Below are 13,650 nucleotides of genomic sequence, written 5' to 3'. Positions count from 1 at the left end.
ATAGAGAATATACATATTTTTATCAAATCTTTATTATTCAAAATCATTAATTGTCATATATATATTTTAGCCACATTAGGTAATTCCGTGATTTTTATTTAAGGAAACAATGAAGAACATTTATGATTAATTTATGGTTAGTCTAATAAAAAGCTTATTATATATTTATATGGACCAACATATTTTTTTAAGGATTCTAAGAATGATTTTGGTGATGACATGTGACTACAAAAATATGTTGTAATGCTTCTCTTTTAATATATAGGGGATATCACCCAATAATCAAAATTTTCAAAATAACATCTATTTAACATGAAAAACATTAAATTACTCTAACTCCTAAACTCTAATCTCACTCCCAAAATCATAATCATTAAACCCAAACATACAATAAAATATATGTTTTGAATTTCTAACTAATGTTATTTAGGATTTTTTTCCTTGTGCACAAATTTTGTTATAAACATAATTTGGTGTTATTTAAAGGTATTAGTCAAAAAGAAAGGTACTGACGATAAATACATACATTCCCAAAGTAGCACGAGTGCACTCCACTCTGAGCCACTGAAAACGTCGGCAATACAATATTATTTTTTTTAATGAAAAATTTGGAAGTTGCTATATAAAAATGTATATGTTCTCGGTTACACATTAGAAGTTTGTAAGCATGCTTTGGATAGAATCCATATGAATAGCACTCAGGCCAGCACCACATTCTCTTTTTATTAGCTACTTAAACAATCATTTTATGAGATTAGTATTATATGAGCACATGTATATGAATCTCAATACTTTGAAATTAGTGTAGACTTAATTCATATTCTTTTATTTTGCGTCAAGAATCTTTTGTTTAGTAGACACTTACACTCAGCACCACAAAACTAAAAGGGCTTAATCTTATCTAGAGATGAAATTTGCAAAGTGTAAATAAGAAATGAAGTAGTAATTGTTCAAAGTCTTTGGAACATTGGAAGAAAAAAACATGTTGAAGTGATGTAATGACTTGAACAGAAGATAGTGGTGATATCACTAGCTTGTTATATCTCAACTTTCTGCCCAATTCAAAAACCCACCAACTCTTCAAAGTGGGATAAGCAACTCAAGCATTAGAGACTCCTGATTCCTTTTGCTCTCTCTCTAGTTTCCAACCATCTCTCAACCTCTATAAATACCCTTTGCTTGTGTTATACTATGTGAATAATTAGTCTTTAAGTGACTAAAAAGTTCAGTCATGAAAGGTCTTTTCTTCTTCTTCTCACCCTTCTCCTTAATGTTCCTCTATCTTCTATGCATCTCATTTACGGCAGAAACTGAAGCTGGATTGAGAAATGGTGATGGGGTTTACATCGTCTACATGGGATCGGCTTCCTCTGCCGCAAACGCTTATAGAGCTCAGATACTCATAAACACCATGTTTAAGAGGTTATTGAGCATAATATGCATTTGTTATTTACATAATAACATATAGTTTTATTTTCTGGATTGTGAGATGGGTTTGTTGTTGTAGGAGAGCTAATGATATCGTCCACACATATAAACACGGGTTCACTGGTTTCGCTGCTCGTTTGTCAGCTGAAGAGGCCAAAGTCATAGCCAAGAAAACTGGAGTCGTGTCGGTTTTTCCTGACCCAAACTACCAGCTTCACACAACTCATTCGTGGGATTTTCTCAAGTACCAAACAGCTGTAAAGATCGATTCTAGTCCACCTTCTTCACCAGAAGCTGGATCATACGATAGCATTATCGGTATTCTAGACACAGGTAAAGCCTTTTTACTCATTGCATCCATTACAACATCATATATATAGTTATGAGTTTGATACAATATGAAAAAAAAACAGGAATATGGCCAGAATCAGAGAGTTTTAATGACAAAGACATGGGTCCAATTCCATCTAGGTGGAAAGGTACATGCATGGAAGCAAAGGACTTCAACTCTTCTAACTGTAACAGGTTACACATTTTCTTTCACAGACTTCAAAACATTTACACTATATATTATGTTGCTAACTTTTTTTGAGTACTGTCTTATTTCAGAAAGATAATCGGAGCAAGATTCTACAAAAGTCCTGATGATGATTCAGAATACTTCACCACAAGAGATGTGATCGGTCACGGTACTCACACCTCGTCCACTGCAGCTGGATCAGCCGTGGAGAACGCGTCCTACTATGGTGTAGCTTCAGGAACCGCTAAGGGAGGTTCACCAAACGCTAGGATCGCCATGTACAAAGTATGCAATCCTGGGGGATGCGCTGGCTCCTCTATCTTAGCTGCTTTCGACGATGCAATAGCTGATGGAGTTGATGTTCTATCTTTGTCTCTTGGAGCTCCATCTTATGCTCACATCGAGCTGAACACTGATCCTATAGCCATTGGAGCTTTTCATGCGGTGGAGCAAGGGATCTTGGTGGTCTGCTCTGCGGGCAATGATGGTCCTAATGGTGGTACGGTTGTAAATATTGCACCTTGGATAATGACTGTTGCAGCAAACACTATTGACAGAGACTTAGAGTCTGATGTTGTGCTTGGCGGCAGTAAAGTCATCAAGGTAAAAATCCAAACATAGAGATGTTATTATACAAAGACATAAACATAAAAAATTTGAAAGTTATTTACATAAAAATAGGCCCCCAAATTTTGAATTTTTTTTTTATGGAAGTTCTTAAAGAAATATTTATATCCCTTGAAATCTCAACACATACACTGAGTGTTCAGGTTTGCAAACATTTTTCAGGGTGAAGGAATACACTTTGGGAATGTTAGTAAGTCTCCTGTATATCCTTTGATTCATGGCAAGTCTGCGAAAAGCGCTGATGCTTCTGAAAGTTCAGCCAGGTTTATTAAACAACTGTGGATATTCAAATACTGAACATATGTTAGAGAATTACTAACAAATGTTTTTATCAAATACTTGGGTTTTCAGGACTTGTGACTATGGTTCTCTAGATCAAGAGAAGGTGAAAGGGAAGATTGTACTATGCGAGAATTTCGATGGATCATCTTATGCATCAAGTGCTAGGGATGAAGTGAAGAGCAAGGGAGGCATCGGTTGCATCTTTGTAGATGATAGAACAAGAGCAGTTGCTAGCGCTTATGGCACTTTTCCTACGACTGTAATTGACTCAAAGGAAGCAGCTGAGATCTTCTCCTATGTCAACTCTACCAAGTACTTGCAGTCTCAAAAGATCACATGAACTGTACTTTACTCAGACAAGATCTAATTATTGAAACCTTTTGTTGCAGGGATCCTGTGGCAACGATTCTTCCCACTGTAACGGTTGAGAAGTTCACACCCGCGCCTTCTGTTGCTTATTTTTCTTCCAGAGGTCCTTCAAGCATCACAAGAAGCATTCTCAAGGTAAATTCAACTTGTGGCCTTCCTAGGGAATGATTAGAACATCTACTTACCTCTCTATATACAGCCTGACATTACAGCACCAGGAGTGGCGATACTCGCTGCTTGGACAGGGAAGGACACAAGTATTTCACTGGAAGGCAAGCCGCCTTCTCAGTTCAACGTCATCTCAGGAACCTCCATGGCGGCTCCTCATGTCACAGCTGTTGCATCTCTGATCAAATCACTCCATCCCACATGGAGTCCATCCGCCATCAGATCAGCAATTATGACAACAGGTTAAAGTATCTTTCCATTTGCATAGATTGTGATTATGGTATAACAGTGATTCTCACCATATACTGTTTGCAGCGACTCAAACGAACAATGACAAAGGCCTTATAACAACAGAAACTGGTGCAACAGCCACACCTTATGACACTGGATCAGGAGAGCTGAGCACAACAGCATCAATGCAACCAGGGCTGGTCTACGAGACTACTGCTGTTGACTACTTGAACTTCCTCTGTTACTATGGATACAACATAAGCACAATCAAGACGATATCAAAATCTGTTCCAGCAAATTTCACTTGCCCTGCAGATTCCAAACTAGAACTGATCTCAACCGTTAACTATCCATCAATTGGAATCTCTGGATTCAAGGGAAGCGAAAACAAGACGGTGAGCAGGACAGTGACTAATGTTGGTGGAGACGGTGTGGCTGTTTACAAAGTCAGCGTGGAAACACCAGCAGGGTTTAGTATTCAGGTGACGCCAGAGAAACTGCAGTTTACAAAAGATGGTGAGAAGTTGACATACCAGGTGACAGTCTCTGCTGCTGATGATTCACTTAAAAAAGATGTATTTGGGGCTCTTACTTGGTCTAATGCTAAGTACAAGGTCAGAAGTCCAATTGTAATTAGTAGCGAGACTAGTACCACAAACTGAGTAATAATGGTATAAACTAAAGTTCAGTAATGATGGGTGTGGAATAATAAAACTTTTAACTTAGATCGAAATAAAACTGCATCTTTTCCGAACAATGAAATAATGAACGCTCTTGTATTATTTCTTATCATGTTTCTTATTGGTGCAAGAAAGTTATCAAAGAGAGACTTCACTGAAACGAACTCGCAAACAGAATTAGATTGTAGCAGATGGGGGACGGGACACGTGTGGAATCAATAGCAGCAGAGAGAATAATCTCTAATGCATACTACTATAGCCTGGCAGGCTGGGATCATGAGAGGAGGAGCAGCTATGTATAGATCTTGCTCACTCCTAGGTTGCCGTGGCTCCAGCATACTGGCTGCATTTGGTAGTCTCCATATAACTACTGAAACAGGTGACAAGGCCACATCTTATAAACTCTGGTGCTGGTCAGGTTACTTTATTTGGACCTTGGTCACCTGGGGTGGTTTACGAAACCATCCAAACAGACTACCTAAGCTTCCTCTGCTACTATGGGTTCACTTCTGTCCATATAAGAAAGATCTCAAAACGCATACGGCATACCCAAAGATTTTGCTTTTCCTGAACAGAGCAACAAGGGAGACATCCAATTTCAACTACCCATCAAGTGTAAGCAGAACATTGACAAACGTAGCATCAAGTAATCGTTTTTCATCATCTACATCCACACTTACGAAGATGCGTTTAGTTCAATCACATGGTCTAATGGAATGTAAAGAGTTAGTATTCTGTTCATTGTAATGAGAAAAGATGATGATAGCAACCAATGATATATCAAAAAGAAAGCACAAAGACGCAAACTTTATGATTAAAAAAAAAACCAATTTAGTAGAACAAAGCCATGTTCATAGACAAATGACAAGCTTCAAACCAAAAGAGAAAAAGAAAGAAGACTAAAGGATCCTAAAACACCAGGGGGGATCAAAAGTCACTCGAAGGCCCAAGCATTCTCCTTGCGAACCTCTTCTTCTTCCTCAGGCGTGTAGTCGTTCTTGATGTTGAAGTGCTCGCGCATCTGAGCTGGGGTCTTGCCTACGATCATATCCGCCACAGTCTTGCACGTCAAGTCAAGAAGTCCAGTGATGTTCAGATAATTAGCAGCCTACACAAGAAACCATCATCAAAAAGACTCAATCTTTACTAAAAATCAATCATACCCTAAACCATATTCGATCAAAAACCATCAAAAGATTCAATCTTTACTCAAAATCAAGGATACTAAAAACCCTAATTGGGTACTTACCAAGATGAGATCGAAGAGCGTAGGCTGATCAACTTTAGCGAACTCGGTATCCCAATTCTTGAGCTCGGTGTCCTCGGTGTTTCCGTAGATGTCCTTGTCTCCGGCGTTAGCCTCGGCGGCGGCGTCGACGTGCTTCTTGCAGTACTCGATAACCTTGGCGAGGATGGCGCTGGTGACGTTCGGAAGAGGGATTCCGTCAGCGATGCAGTCGTCTTCGACCATGTGCTTGATCGTCTGGGACTCGAGCGCAACGGCCTCATCGACCTCGAACGATTCGCCGTCGGAACTCTTGAGGATGATCTTCTTCGACATAGTTGCGGAAAAGGAGACGACTTTGATTCGAAAAGGCAGAGAGAGAGAGAGAGAGCGAGGAGGACTCGACGTTAGCGATGAATGAGCACAAGGGTTAACGAATGGGTGCAGTATTTATAGGACCTGTGTGATATGTTTAACCAGAAAATCTTTTCTTTTTTATATATAATTAAAGTCGGTTTGTTGAAATAATGTAAATATTTACTTATTTTTAAATTTATGAAATTAGAAAATAAAAAAATTAACTGGTATTTATGATGTGGTTAGAAAAAGGTAAATAAAAATCCATGTTTTGAGGTTTATACGTGAAACTGTGAATTATAAGACCATAATTATCGATGTTTCTACACAGAGTTTTTAAGCATTAAAGGTGATTTAATTAAATCAAAACTCATTAAAAGCAAAGTAACCGATCTTTAAACTGGGCATTTAGAAACCGATTTTGAAAGAGGTTTCACAACCACGTGTCAGCGAGAGGAAGAGTTTAATTATTTTTTTTTTCTTTTTCTCTTTTTCTTATTCTCTCTTGATTTTTTCTGTTTTTTCCCTCGTTTTCTCCGCATGCGGCGATCGAAATCCACAACCTCTGCTCTCGGCTTCTCCGTGAGAGACGATCGAAGCGGGTATCGGTACACAGGGCGTCTACTCCGTGTTCTCCGTCCGACGGTGTATCGAAACCCACCAAAGACGACGATTGAAACCCACCAAAGACGGCGTCTCCTCCGTGTTCTGTCGGCAAGTGATGGCGTTTCCTCCGTGGTCTCTCGGCGATTGAAACCCATCACCGCCGACGATCGAAGCGGGTTTCGCTCCTCGCAGCGTCTCCTACGGCTTCTCTCGTCTTCTCCCCAAGAAGAGCGATCGAATCCGACAACGGAGGACGACTCTGTCGGCAAGTCACGGCGAAAACGGCGGTCTTCTCTCGTGATCTCCGCTAGAAGAGCTATCGAAACCCACCCACCACCGACGATGCCTCTCTCGATTCTTATCTTTGGAAACGTTGATAACTGTGGTGATTTGGATGATGATTACGTTAATTAGGTGATAATAGCTTTTACTCTTTCTGTGTTCTTTGGTTATGACTGTGTATACTTTGTGTTAATGATGATGGTTTTCAATTCAACAGGACGCCAAAGAACATATTTTTGCATTGGCTTCGTCTCTACCAGACATAATGGTGACAATCTAATGTGAGTCTTTTTAGTCATGTTCTTTAAGTCATGTTCTTTAAGTTTATACTGAGAGGGAAGTGTGAGTCTTTTTAGTGATGTTGTTATCATCTTTTTCTTGTTCCATAACTGGTGTTTCTAAACTGAGCAGTTTTCGGCAAGGTGAGGATGTACAACAAGTGATGCAGCCGAGTAAGCTCCGTAACCACAACTCCAATTTGAAACTGTCGGTGAGGTAAAACTTGATTTCATTTCCTTGCTTTTTTGTTAAATGCTTCTGTCTGGATTGTAGTTAGGTTAATAAATGCTTGTTAGGTTGTGGTTAGTGAGTATGAGAAGATGAATGCTTGTGATGAATGCTTCTTTTACTGTAAATGGTTTTTAGATATGTGTCAACTAATCTCAACTGATAGAGTTAAGATATGGTTTGTAGATATGTGTCTACTCATCTCAACAAGCCCCGTACCTACACCGATTTTGCTCTCTTTTCATCTATTAAAACCGTTGCTTTCTCTCTTTCTTTTCATCTTCTAACACTATCTCCCTTTTCATTCGTCTTCAAACACATCTCTTGTTCTTTCTATCTTCTCTGAAATTTTAGGATATGGATTCTCTGAATCCATATACTCAGCCCTCAAATTTTGTTGATCTGTTGAACAGTCAACAAGATACTGTCCATGAACCCTTTCCTTATGAGAGGTTTTCACATGGTGGGGATGTCGGGTCATCAGAACGCCCTTTCTTTAGTACTCAAGCAACAGAAACCTCAAGCTTCTGCAAAGACTCACCTACAGATCGGAGAGAAAGGAAGAAATGGAGCGTCTCGGATGATAGAGTGCTCATTAGCGCATGGCTAAACACCAGCAAGGACCCAGTTGTAGGGAATGAGCAGAAAGCAGGTGCCTTCTGGTCACGCATTGCTGCTTACTTTGCAGCTTCTCCAAAGGTTGGAAGAGGTGAAACGCGACAGGAAATTCAGTGTAAGCAGAGGTGGCAGAAGCTGAATGATCTCGTTTGTAAGTTTTGTGGAGCCTATGAGGCTGCAACGAGACAGAAAACAAGTGGCCAGAGTGAGTCTGATATTGTTAAACTGGCCCACGAGATTTTCTACAATGATCATAAGAAGAAGTTTACCTTTCACCACGCTTGGGAGGAGCTAAGGAATGACCAGAAATTGAGCAAATTTGCAACTACTAAGATGGATGTAAGCGGTAAGAAGAGAAGGTGTTCGGATGGAGCACAATCCAAAAGCTCTCAAGCAACTACGAGCCTAGGTGATCAACCAACAAAACGTTCTCCTGGTGTTAAGGCGGCGAAAGGAGCATCTGGTAAGAGAAGTGTAGTGGATCACGCGGCTGTCTCTCAGCTTCAGAGCATGTGGACTATCAGAGAGAAAGACTAGGCCATGAAAGAAAGACTCACGAAGATGGGACTGCTTGATCGTCTCTTATCAAAAAAAGAACCCATATCTGAAGTGGAGGAATCTCTAAAGACTCAGCTAATTACAGAGATGTTGGGGTAGAAAACAAGTGTCTTTGGGCTCTGTGTCTTCAGTCTATCATGTTCTGTTTTAGGTTCTGTTTTATGTTATGTTACCGGTTATGTTTTCTGTGTTTCTGCTCTATTACCGGTTATGTTTTATGTGTTTCTGCTCTAGGTGTCTTCGGACTATGTGTTATGTTGCATAATGTATGTTTCAATGGTCAGTTTATATATAAAAGCAGTTTCTATGTTCTTGTTTCAATGTTCTTCTGTAAATGTTCTTGTTTGAATGTTCTTGTTTCAATGGTGCAGATAGACAAGAGAAGTCACGGGTGCAAGAGAAGTCACAGGTGCAGATAGACAAGAGAAGTCACTTCAGTCTATCATGTTGTGTTTTGGTTGTCTGTATGTGTGCAGGAGAAGTCACGAGAACTTGTGTGCTTTGTTGTTTTATGCATGTCACAAGTCACGAGTGTTTGTTTCCTTTGTATTATTATGAACTTATGTCATGTGTGCAATATGATATCACCAACTCTGCTTCTCTATATTAGGAAGTCACCAACTCTCCTTCTCTATATAAACACTCTATCGTAAACACTCTATCATAATACTCACCATACAAGCTCCAAACAAAGATATCAAAAACACTCTATCTCTCATTCTCCAAAGATATTCACAAAATATTCGACTTACCTCTTATCAACTCTCCTTCAAAGTTCCATTCTCTCAATCTCCTTCTCCTTGAACACAAATAATATTCACAAAAGATTCGTAAACACTCTTATCTATCAATCTCCTTCAAAGTTCCATTATCTCTATCTCTCATTCTTCTTCTTCAAATTTTTATTCCCCAAAGAATCAAAAAAACTTTCTACAATTTGATCAAATATATGGCATCTTCTTCTCATAACACGTTTGAGGGAGTAGATGATGAAAATTTCGATCAATATTTTGATCAATATTTTGATCAACATTTTGATCAACAATTTGATCAAGCTTTCGAGAATTTTTCCATTAATTACGATGATCAAGAAGATGCAAGGAAAAAGAGGAAAAAACGAGTTCACATCGAAAGAGATCGTGAAGAAGGCAATGTGCGTTTATGGAATGATTATTTCAGTAAGACTCCAACATATCCCGCAAATCTATTCAGACGACGATTTAGAATTAATAAGCCATTGTTCATGCATATTGTTGATCAACTCTCTAATGAAGTTGAATACTTTCGACAAAAGAAGGATGCTCTCGGAAGGATTAGTCTCTCTCCACTGCAGAAGTGTACGGCAGCCATTCGTGTCTTGGCATATGATACTGCGGCTGATGTTGTTGACGAATACCTCCGAGTCAGTGAAACCACGACTCGGTCATGTGTGGAACATTTTGTGGAAGAAATAATATATTTATTCGGCGATGAGTACCTAAGAAGACCAACCTCCGCTGATATTCAACGTCTGCTTGATATTGGTGAGCGTCGAGGATTTCCCGGGATGATCGGAAGCATCGATTGTATGCATTGAGAGTGGAAGAATTATCCCACCGCTTGGAAAGGTCAATATTCACGTGGTTTGGGAAAATCCACAATCGTTTTAGAGGCGGTTGCTTCGTATGATCTATGGATTTGACATGCGTTTTTCGGACCCCCAGGTACCTTAAATGATATAAATGTTCTTGATCGCTCACCTGTTTTTGATGACATAATAAACGGTCAAGTTCCTCAAGTCACTTTCTCTGTCAATGGAAAAGAGTATCATTTGGCTTACTATCTCACCGATGGTATTTATCCAAAATAGGCAACTTTTATCCAATCTATTCCAATACCACAAGGGCCGAAAGCGAGATTATTTGCTCAACATCAAGAAGCTCTCCGAAAAAATGTCGAGCGTGCTTTTGGAGTCTTGCAAGCTCGCTTTGCCATTGTTAAAAATCCAGCGCTTTTTTGGGATAAAGTCAAAATCGGAAAGATTAGGAGAGCATGTATCATACTCCATAATATTATAGTAGAAGACGAACGAGATGTATACACTCAGTTTGATGTTTCAGAGTTCCAACAAGGAGAAGACACCGGGACTTCACATGTGGATCTCACGTATTCTACAGATATGCCTACAAATATCGCCAATATGATGGGTGTTCGAACAAGAATTTGTGATAGACAAATGCATCAACAACTGAAAGCTGATTTGGTTGAACATATATGGCGTAAATTTGGACGTTAAGAAGACAATTACTGAACTCGGATGTGTTTCCAAATTATTCTCGATTATTGTACTAGTCTTTATTTTTTTTTTTTTTTAAATCTATGTTTTAAATGATATCTTTTAATATGTTTTATTTAATAAATAAATTTTATTTTACAAAAAAAAATTAATTTTTTTTTTTTTAGAAACTCTAATTAAGAAACTGTCACTGGACCGCTCAAAATGGGAGTTTCTTAACTAGAGTTCTTAACCTCACTTAGTTACATTTAAAGTTTAAAATAATCATTAAGAAATTCCCTTAAGAGTCATGAGATAATCATGCTCTAATTATGTTGGAAAATCAAATAATCATCTATATATTAATTGAGAAACATTTGAAAAGATGTAACCTCAATTTTGTAATAATTAAAAAAGACTATTTGCTTATGTGTCAACCAATTAGGTAGTTAATTAGTCATATGCAGTGTTTTTAAAACCAGACCGGCTAGCGAACCATAATTTTTTTGGGTCATGGGTCACTGTGGTTCGACCGGGTCTGAACTGGGTTCGATCGGATTTACTTAGATTAAACTAAATTTAATGATACTTTATAAATAATATGCATATCTTTTTAAAAAATAGATCATAACAAATAAAATGTTTAATAACCATAATGTGTAGAAAAACTTAAAAATAACAATTAAAATCTAAAATCAATATCAAAAGCACATTTAAACTTTATTCGCAGATATTATAACTTTAAATCTTCAATACCTTTAAAAATATATATATATACATATTAGATAAAATTTATATTTTGAAATACAAATTTCAGAAACGAAAATTTTTCAATTATTTAAAGTCTTCAAAACAAGTGATCATGAAATATTTTTTTTTAAAAAAATGAGAAGTAGACAAAAACAATATATTGACGTGAATATTAAACTTTGTGAATTTTGTAATTTATGAGTTGTAGATACTACAAAAAAAAGACGAGAGACAATACTTTATTAATCTTTGTTAAATCTTATTTTTACTTTTAAAAAAAAAGGGAAAATTAATTGTTTCAAAATTTTGGCTTATATACGAACCGGGGTTTGGCCGGTTCATTCGGTCGTTGGTTCCCGGGTTTTTGACGGTTCGATAGAGGTTTTTAATTGGTTTGATTTTAGTTAAGTTTTAGCATTAACCCAACCCAGATTATTTTCGGTTCATGGTTCAACCTGGTCTGACTACTGGTTCGGTCTGGGTTTAAAATCACGGGTCCTACATGTCAGCTTCACATTGAAATTGAAAAACATGTTGGTCCAATTTTGATTTTTATATCTCACTAGAAACATTTAATACCAACTATTTGATATCAATACGTACGTAGCTAGAAGTTTAATTTAAACTTTAAGTTAATACAAACGCTGCTATTAATCGCTCCTACATATAAACCGTATCTATTATTAAGAGACACCTTTTTATTCGAAGTCCTATGTATATTTCAAAACCGTTGCTATTGATTTACTTACTAAGAACTTATAGGTTTTTGGTAACAAATTATGTACAGAATAACGCAATTAATGTCATTTCGTGAATGTATTTGGAAGCAACCTAAGATACACTTAATTTTAGTATCCACGGCAATATATAGAGGATTTGATCTTATGAAATCATTTGGAAACAATCTAATATATAGTTAACGTTAAGAAGCATAAAAATATAGTGGATTTTCTGTCTCCCTACTACTTTATATAACTGGTGGCCATGTGCATTACGACTACATACAAACACACATCGCAACTCATCTTTAGGTTTTATCGCTTAGGTTTAGAAATGGCTGTTTTATACAAAGATCATTATAGGATTCCAATGTGACGTTATATGAAGTATCTTTTGTTTAAGTGAAGATTCAGCAACAAACGTATTTGGCGTCTTCATTTTAGTTCTAATATATACTATGGTTTCTTGCTTTCTACAGTTAGACTTATTCAAATTTTATTATTATTATTATTATTATTATCAGATTTTAGTTACCAGTTTCTGGTCTTTACGATCTCTTGATGTGATTTGATCTTATTTTTTCAAGTACATTCGACATAATGAAGAAAATAATACATAAAGTTGTTTACAAACCTGGAAGTGTCATTATGTTCCGAAATCGTAGAATCTCATAACACTCTTTTTTTTGTTGTCAGCAAAACAACTTTAAAATATAAATGGTAAAAAATGTTTTACTGGAAAACAGAGGTGGGCGTTCAGATATCTATTCAGGTCTATTTGGATTTCGATTTTCAGGTTAAAGATTTTAATTCTATTCGGATATTTACAAATTTTGGTTCAGGTACGGTTCGGATCTTTGCGGGTTTGGTTCCGGTTCGGATAACCCGTTTATTTTTTTTTTAATTCAAATATACTTCAAATTTCTCAAATTTTATAAATAAAAATAATATATAACATATAAATTTGAAAAATTTATACCAAAATACTTAAACTTAACATAAAAACTGGTTTGCCTTGAATATTTGGATGGAGAAACAATAAATATTTGAAGTATTTTTTTGTAATTTGAGTATTATTTAGCTATTTTAGATATTTATTTTTGACTATTAGTATATAGTTTGAGTATTTTAGATAATTTCAAAATATCTTAATTATTTTTGATATTTTCTTGGATATTATATCTAAAAATAGCTAATATAATGAAGTATAAAAATTTGATTTGGAAATATTCGAATACCCGAAATATTTTGGTTTGGACCGGGTTCGGTTTTTGGATCTTTATAAAGATTCAAAAAATTTGAATCCATTCAGATATTTACCAGTTTCGGTTTGAGTTTGATACTACTTTTTTAGATCAGATTCGGTTCGACTCTTTGGATTATATTAACACCAAACATAAAAGAATTTAATACTATTAACTTAATACTTTTATGCATAAATATCCAATATAATTGCCTTGAGTTAGAAG

At 36.7% G+C, this 13,650-nt stretch overlaps 3 protein-coding genes across 4 annotated transcripts; 2 read left to right on the top strand and 1 right to left on the bottom strand.

Annotated features, from left to right (window-relative positions):
• Positions 1-1,179: 1,179 nt before the first annotated feature.
• Positions 1,180-4,382, top strand: LOC106347075 (CO(2)-response secreted protease-like). 2 transcript variants are annotated; one of them, XM_048756716.1, is made up of 9 exons: positions 1,184-1,422; positions 1,508-1,761; positions 1,842-1,953; positions 2,038-2,551; positions 2,738-2,838; positions 2,927-3,169; positions 3,247-3,361; positions 3,426-3,636; positions 3,710-4,382. In XM_048756716.1, the coding sequence occupies exons 1-9, from the start codon at positions 1,232-1,234 to the stop codon at positions 4,285-4,287; spliced, it is 2,319 nt and encodes a 772-aa protein (XP_048612673.1). In that variant the 5' UTR covers positions 1,184-1,231; the 3' UTR covers positions 4,288-4,382. The 2 variants fall into 2 exon arrangements, with proteins under 2 accessions (XP_048612674.1, XP_048612673.1); XM_048756717.1 differs by lacking the exon at positions 3,710-4,382 and having other exon boundaries at positions 1,180-1,422; positions 3,445-3,576.
• Positions 4,383-5,103: 721 nt separating this feature from the next.
• Positions 5,104-5,999, bottom strand: LOC106347076 (SKP1-like protein 3). Its single transcript, XM_013786566.3, has 2 exons — positions 5,555-5,999; positions 5,104-5,413 (listed from the first exon to the last, which is right to left on the bottom strand). Exons 1-2 carry the CDS (start codon positions 5,864-5,866, stop codon positions 5,240-5,242), a joined length of 486 nt encoding a protein of 161 aa, XP_013642020.1. The 5' UTR covers positions 5,867-5,999; the 3' UTR covers positions 5,104-5,239.
• Positions 6,000-6,007: 8 nt separating this feature from the next.
• LOC106349984 (glutathione S-transferase T3-like) lies at positions 6,008-10,342 on the top strand. Its single transcript, XM_048756719.1, has 3 exons — positions 6,008-6,907; positions 6,993-7,056; positions 7,187-10,342. The coding sequence occupies exon 3, from the start codon at positions 7,640-7,642 to the stop codon at positions 8,435-8,437; it is 798 nt and encodes a 265-aa protein (XP_048612676.1). The 5' UTR covers positions 6,008-6,907; positions 6,993-7,056; positions 7,187-7,639; the 3' UTR covers positions 8,438-10,342.
• The last annotated feature ends 3,308 nt before the right edge of the window (positions 10,343-13,650 follow it).

The sequence above is a fragment of the Brassica napus genome, chromosome C5 (assembly GCF_020379485.1).
Source record: "Brassica napus cultivar Da-Ae chromosome C5, Da-Ae, whole genome shotgun sequence".
In the NCBI taxonomy this organism is placed as follows: Eukaryota; Viridiplantae; Streptophyta; class Magnoliopsida; order Brassicales; family Brassicaceae; genus Brassica; species Brassica napus.
This window is presented reverse-complemented; position numbering and strand designations above follow the sequence as displayed.